We start from the raw sequence: 7,371 nt of genomic DNA, 5'->3' as shown, positions 1-7,371 counted from the left end.
TGGCAAACGGCCAACAAAGAGGAACAAAAAGAATAATCTCACTTCCAACATACATTTCAATTTTATCACACAGAAGCATTTGGTCAGAGAGGGGATGGGGGAAGTATCCTAGGGCTATTGTGACGGCAAGTATGGTGTCAGGGGTCGACCATGCATGGTTGATGGGTGGACTAGGGACCTGGCTAGATGAGGCAGTCTCCTTGAGCACGTCATCAACCGGAGTTAGATCAATCGTTTGAGCGCCTTTATATTGTACCTGAGTTACTGTGTCTAACTCCAAGTTGTGTTGGCTGAAGAACTCGGATACCTCTATCTAGCTCTTGTACTGATCGGGGTTCAGATGGTAAAGAGCTAAGTCCTCTATATGTAAAATGGCATTCTCTGGTACAGTGATCCACAGCGTCTGGCCGGGCAGTGCGATGCGGGCAGTGGTGTCATGTTGGTTGTGTGTTAGAACAGCAGTGCTACCTGGAGTGTTGACTAGCCAGCAGCCTCCTACAATCTCAGCCTGAGTGTTGGTGACCTGAGATCGGGATGTTACCGTTGTTGGGCACTGGGCATCTGGTGCCATAGACTTGAGGCCACATACCCCATCCGTGCTATCGTGGATAAACGGCCTACTGGGACATAGGTAATGGATATATTTGGTCAGGGTGCACACGCGCAAAATTGGGACTAGGTATAGGTCCGGGCTATTGTCATGGTAAGAGACGACTGGAGGGGTCTGCACTTTAACGTGCACGTCACGAATCCAACATTTACTACATCCTTTAGCTGATAGATGTTTTCGGAGAACATTTACTACATCCTTTAGCTGATAGATGTTTTCGGAGGCCACGATTGGCAGATTGATAATAAAAGCCAATTCTCTGTCTTTAGGATTGACGTAAATTGGGACCGCATTACCTAAAGTGTAGGCCAAATGGGCTTGAAGGGGAGTGAACAGACCTTGAGTAGCTGCAGTTAGGAGACTGTACCAGAGAAAGAGGGATGAGATATGGAGGAATCCTACCTATAGCTAAGCTGTCCACAGAGGATCCAATATCTCGCAGCATGTCTAACATCAACATCAATGCGCTAACGAGTTGCGTATGAGCATAATCAACTTGCAAAACAGAGAGGAGAGAATCAACCACACAGAGTGTTTTGTTTAATGTCTCACTGTGGGTGTTTACCACTACGACGGTGCCTCGCACTGTCTGTCCTATGGTTTGAAGTTGGCTTTGTTGTTGGTTAATTAATTTGTGCTTTGATGTCTGAGATTTTGGCCTGGAGTTCGCCTATGTGGCGCTTAACGGTGGACAGGCTTACTGCATTGACTGAGGAGAGTCCAATGCTGAAAAATGAGCCAACAGCGGCCGCTGCGATTAGCAGCCCACCAATTAACCGTTTGGATCTCTTGTTGTATCCACCTAGTTCTGATTGGGTGATTGTGAACTTCTGTAGCTGCTGCAACATGTGAGTCGTGTCTGCCTCGGAGTGGTGTATAACCTCCCTGTTGCAGCTCGTGCCAGCCCAGCTGGTTAGCTGAGCTGTGACAGGGACGTTCTTTTTACATACCTCCGGGGGGTTCAACCTAACAAACGCCCTTTGTGTGTGTAGGCGACAGTCAGTGATCAGCAGCCCAGAGTGTTCCTTCAGAACAATCCCAGAGTCATGTCTTGGTTGTATGATCTCGGGGAGCACCGGTGCGGTAATCAGGCCGAGGATCAAGAGGGTGAGCAGCCAAATCATCCTGACCAGGGAAATGTACATGGTTAGGGAGAAATTTGGACTGTGCTATGTAAATTGGATTAAAGAATCAGTAGCGGGTGAAATATAGTGTCACCCCCACTTATAACAAAATGATAAGTTTGGGTTGGAGAGAGAGAGAGACAATAACTCGTGGGTAAAGCTGTTGGTGGCAGACTGAAGTATGAGATACCTGGCGTTAAGGTAGCTTTGATACCGGTGTTACGCAATACTGGCACTTTGTTTTATTGTTTAGCAATTCACGATTTGTTTTCCACTAGTAATTGTCACCCCAAATGTTTGACTACTCCCTTCAAAAACTAAACAGAGACGTTGGTGTCCCCGTTACTTCCCATTGGGGTTTTGTGAGGCTTGATCTGGTTACGATGAACCCATTTGAGAGTTGGTTCTTTCTGGCCTCTTTTGATTCGGATCTGGTACACGACAGGTGAGAGCTTCTCTGTGATCATGTAAGGACCTTCCCAGCGGGGAAGAAACTTGTGAGCGAGTTTTCCTGGGCCCTGGTTGCTTGCTCCAGTCGGTTGGGCAAAAATGTAGTACCAGACTTTGTCCCCCACTTGGAGTTCGTCATAGGATGCTTTTTGGTCGTAGTAGGCCTTGCGTCTTTCCACGCTATTTTCTAGATTTTTCTGGGCAAAGGCGAATGTGGCCTTTAAGTGTTTGTTCAAGTCAGTCATATACTGATGGGTAGTATATGCTGTTGTGATGTTAGCCTCACCTGGCTGGTAGAGCAGGTGTAGGGGGAGGGTCATTTGTCGACCCATCATCATTTGGAAGGGAGAAACTCCTGTTGTTTGGTGGGGAGTGGCTCTGATGGCCATCAAGACCAAAGGCAGTTTTACATCCCAATCTTTGTGGTTGGATGCCACATACTTCTTTAGTATTTAGACTATAGTTCAGTTCGCTTGCTCTACCTGTCCCGAAGCCTGAGGGTGATGACTGACGTGGAAGTTGGCCTTCACGCCCAACATCTCCCAGAGATGTTGCATGGTTTCAGCGGTGAAGTGTGTCCCCCTGTCTGAGTCGACACGACTGGGCAGACCAAACCGAGAGAAGATGTGGGTCATCATTAAGTATGCAGTGGTTTCGCTCTGGGGATTTCATCCTAGTACCTAACAGCAGTCAGGGTACCACTGGCTATGATGCGGAGGTCTGTGCGACCCTCCAAGGATATGCCTCCCCAGACCATCACTGACCCACCGCCAAACTAGTCATGCTGTATGATGTTACAGGCAGCATAACATTTACCACGGTGTCCCCAGTCTCTTTGATGCCTGTCACATGTCCTCAGTGTGAACGTGCTCTCATCTTTGAAGAGAATGGGGTGCCAGTGGAGGACCTGACAATTCTGGTGTTCTCTGGCATATGCCAATCAAGCTGCACGGTGCTGGGCTGTGAGACTCTCATGCCACCCTCACAGAGGGTGGTCAGAAACACGCACACCAGTAGCCTGCTGGGCTCTTGCAGTGCCCCTCCTGTTCCTCCTGGCACAAAAGATCAAATACCAGTCCTGCTGTTGAGTTGATACCTTTTCACGGCCCTGTCTAGCTCTCCTCATGACAGCCAGTCTCCTGGTATCTCCTCCACTTTCTTGAGACTGTGTTAGGAGCCACAGAATGTATGGATTTGCCATCCTGGAAGAGCCGGACTACATGTGTAACCTGATTGGGCTGCAGGTACCGCCTCGAGCTACCAGTAGTGACAGGGACACGAGCAGAGCACAAAACTAGAGAAGAACCAGTCAGGAAGAATATGCAGAGAGCAACTGTCTGTGGCCACCACATGTAAAACCATTCCCTTTTTGGGGGTTGCCTTGCTTTTGCCTCTCCATTGCACCTGTTGTCACTTTCATTTGCACCAAAGGAGATAAAATTAATTCACAATCACTTGTGCTTCTTAAATGGATGGATTCATATCCCTAAAGTTTTACTGACTTGATATTAAACTGTGACAATTAAGTGTTCCCTTAATTGTTTTTAAGCAGTACATATATATATATATATATATATATATATATATATACCGACCTACATAGAGTAAGGCAGGCAGAAAAAAGGCAAGCCTGAAATGTCAGCTGAATGGTCAGAACAAGGTCTGAACCATAAACATGCACGCACTGCCAGTCATCAGATACCCAGCTGGAATTATAAGCTGGCCAAAGGAGGAGATAGAAGCCACAGATATCAAGACAAGAAAGCTCCTTACCATGCATGGAGGGCTCCACCCCAAGTCCAGCACCCTGAGGCTATACACTAAACAGAAAGAGGGAGATCTCTTCATTTAATATTGAGTATCTGCTGATACGGAGTCCCAGTCCAATACTTCTATTTTCATAGATAGCTGGTCCAACATTCCTCCTGAAGTGAGCACAGACAGGTTCCAATTCGGAGTCTAACTTAGCTTGATAACCTTTGGACGAACTCACTTCAGTCTGCAGGAGGCATGCAAGACACGGGAACTTGGCTTGGGTCTTTAGGTGTTAAAGCATTTATTTCGCCTACAAAAAGCCTCAACTGTACATACACTGCACTGCTACATTTAACTTCATGCTCCGGTTACTGCAGTCTCACTGTCACCATCACTGGCACACAATACACACTTGTTCTCTCCCATGCATGTGGACAAGCCCTTGCTCTTGCTACTCACACAATGTGACACCAAAATGAGGCACCGAAATCTGTGTTATTATTTGGTCCAGTAGGTACTGGTTGTACAGGAACCGGTGTCATGTTAGCTCCTGGTTTTGCTACCCAGCCCTTTTCATGTTTACTCCTCTTGGTTTGTTCGTCAGAAGTCAGTGTCAACAGGTTTAGACCAAACGAACTAAACTACAAGTGTGACAACACCCTAAGATGGAGGTCCTTGAGTTACCATGGCCTGTAGTGAAAGTCCTGCTAGAGGTAAAACTTAATGCAACAATAGGTAATGTTTTTTTTTCAAATTAAAATGACAGCTTCAACATCACTTAGAAGATACACTGACTTGTGATAGGGAGAATGGAGCCTCTTTCATTTTCAGTGTTGGTTGTTGCACTATGTAACTTTGGTGAGAGTGTAGAATCTCCTGGAAAATATGTGTAATGCTTCACGGCACAATGTCACACACCACCAGCTAGCTACAGAATGATTGTTCAGGTTTATCTTTCTTATTGCAACCTATACTGCTGATGCTCTATAATCTTCAGGTTAACAGGTGTGTCTGCAACCCAATCGCCAGAAAAATCTTGACATTGTATCATTCTGCTAACCACAGATACTTATATTTGCACGTTATTATGTAGCAGATACACTGAAACTTTCATTTCAACAACACTGTGGTCAACATGTTGTTAGGTTTAGGCACAAAAACCACGTGGTTATAGTGAAGAAAAGATCATGTTTTGGCTTTTAACACCCAGTTTGGGGGGCTAAATCCCAGCAGGAAACACAGCAATGTCTATGAATTTTTTTTTTTATTATTATTACATATTCCTGCCGGAAAAATCACCAACAGGTTGATACAAAACAGTCACATGGGGCCTAAAATGCTAATGGAAACACAGCAATGACTTGCATAAACACCAACCGGTTCTGCTGTTTGTTAGTCTGGAACAGTTGCGTCCAGCTTGGCAGAAGTCTAACCTTCGTGACACACCATCCACTACCCCTACAGTTCCTGATGACAAAGTTAGCTCATATACTACGTCACTTTAGAATGTTCATATGATCCGTATGAATTGCACAAATTAAACATACTTCTGGTTAGCAGAAATGTATGATTCCAACATTTTCTTCTTGTGACAGGTCTGGTATCTAAATACAAGATGAGTAGTTTGAAAGAGTAAATCAGTGTATTGAACTGAAAAGGGTTTGTCTGATACTGAGTGGATTATAAACAATAGACACAAGGGGTTGGGCAGTGACCTTAATTGAGATGAAGTCAGATGATGACTGATTAGCCACTCCTGTCAGAACATTTAAAGCTCTACAGAGATTCATCAGCACAAAAAAATCAGCAGAACACAGCACTGACACTGAAGAGGACATTTATCTACATCAGTCACTGCACTGTGGACTGGAAAAGCTTGAGTTTTACAATGAACTTATTCAACTCAGCTTTTGGGAAAAACATCAGTTTTGTGCGTCCTGCATATTTTGTAATAAGTGGTTTTTCTGGCATCCCAAATATCAAGTATTACTATGTCTTTCTCTTTTTTGTTTATGTTGTTTCAGTGCTGGGAAACGCAGTTGTGATGACTGTAATCTACTTGGATCATAATTTGAGAACTCCAAAATATATTGTTGTTTTTAATTTGGCATTTGTGGACCTGTTTGGTAGCTCTGCTTTGGTGCCAAAGCTTCTCGACATCTTTCTGTTTAACCATCACTACATTCCCTACAATGACTGTTTGACATTCCTTTTTTTCTGCTACACTAGCCTTTCAATGCAGGCTTTTAATCTGATTGCACTGTCCTATGACAGACTGATAGCTATCATTTACCCACTGCACTATCAAGTGAAGGTGACCAACAGGTTCATGCTGTCTTTGATTGCCTCTTTCTGGATCTTTGTCATAATTGCTATACTCATTGCAGCTGGCTTCCTGACAAGACTTTCCATCTGTAAATCTGTGGTTATTAACAGCTATTTCTGTGATCATGGCCAAATATACCGGCTGGCCTGCAATGACTATACACCCAGCTTTGTTATTAGTATTTTGTTACCAGTTCTTATTATTTGGTTTCCTCTGATATTCATCTTGTTTACTTACATATACATTGCCTATGCTTTGTCTAAAGTGGCCACAGCTCAAGAAAGACTCAAGGCCTTTAAAACCTGCACAGCTCATATTTCATTAGTGGCAGTCTATTTTCTGCCAGTATTAATCACATTTACCTTGATGGAAAAAATACATCCAAACGCGAGGATCATTAACCTGTCTCTGACCTCCGTCTTTCCTCCCATGTTGAACCCAATCATTTATGTTCTGCAGACACAAGAAATCAAAGAATCTGTGAAAAGGTTATTAAAAATCAGATTCCAGTCAAAAATTGTTATTCCCAAAGTAACCACAATGTGAGTGTTTGTTGATCAAATAATTCATTTTTGAACAAAACTATAACATACTTCTTCTACAGTGTATGAATTGTTGTATCGTCATAGTGTTGTTTCTGCTTGTGTGAGAACTGCAGAAACAAGTAAAGCAATGGATAATGTGTGTCTTATTCGTTCTACAAGGTTTACAGAAACCCAGCATACCAAATATATAAAGTTTTAGGGAAAGAACATATAATCTAAAAATTCTCTTTTTTTGTGCTGGCAGTTTGTGAAAAACAATTTTAAAAAAGCATTTGAATTACTATTGCAGGGGTATAAAATTATGGAAGAAGCGTATGCTGAAGATGTTCTTGAGAGTCACAGCCTAAATTACTAAATGAGATCAGATGTGCAGATTGGCGTGAAATCAAAACCTCACACAGATGGTTGTATTTCTAAATAAATAATCAAGCAAACAAGTAATTGTAATCAAGCAGTTTATGTCCCTTTACAGGAGCATACAGTCTACTATGTATATGGAAGTTTATTTTTAACACATTTTCATATCTTGATGAAAAATCAAAACCTTATGAAGAAGCTAAA

At 43.2% G+C, this 7,371-nt stretch overlaps 1 protein-coding gene across 1 annotated transcript; it reads left to right on the top strand.

Annotated features, from left to right (window-relative positions):
- Nucleotides 1-1,333: 1,333 nt before the first annotated feature.
- On the top strand, nt 1,334-6,811 carry LOC126387735 (olfactory receptor 6C4-like). Its single transcript, XM_050040375.1, has 2 exons — nt 1,334-1,354; nt 5,771-6,811. Exons 1-2 carry the CDS (start codon nt 1,334-1,336, stop codon nt 6,809-6,811), a joined length of 1,062 nt encoding a protein of 353 aa, XP_049896332.1.
- Nucleotides 6,812-7,371: the final 560 nt, after the last annotated feature.

The sequence above is a fragment of the Epinephelus moara genome, chromosome 3 (genome assembly GCF_006386435.1).
Source record: "Epinephelus moara isolate mb chromosome 3, YSFRI_EMoa_1.0, whole genome shotgun sequence".
Lineage (NCBI taxonomy): Eukaryota > Metazoa > Chordata > Actinopteri > Perciformes > Serranidae > Epinephelus > Epinephelus moara.
Note: the sequence above shows the minus strand (reverse complement) of the source record. Positions and strands in the feature narration are given on the sequence as shown.

Coding starts and splice junctions, on each gene's coding strand:
- LOC126387735 (XM_050040375.1), top strand. CDS start 1,334: ATGCTGAAAAATGAGCCAACA. Junction 1,355..5,770: donor TGCTGAAAAATGAGCCAACA/GCGGCCGCTGCG, acceptor CTGACACTGAAG/AGGACATTTATCTACATCAG.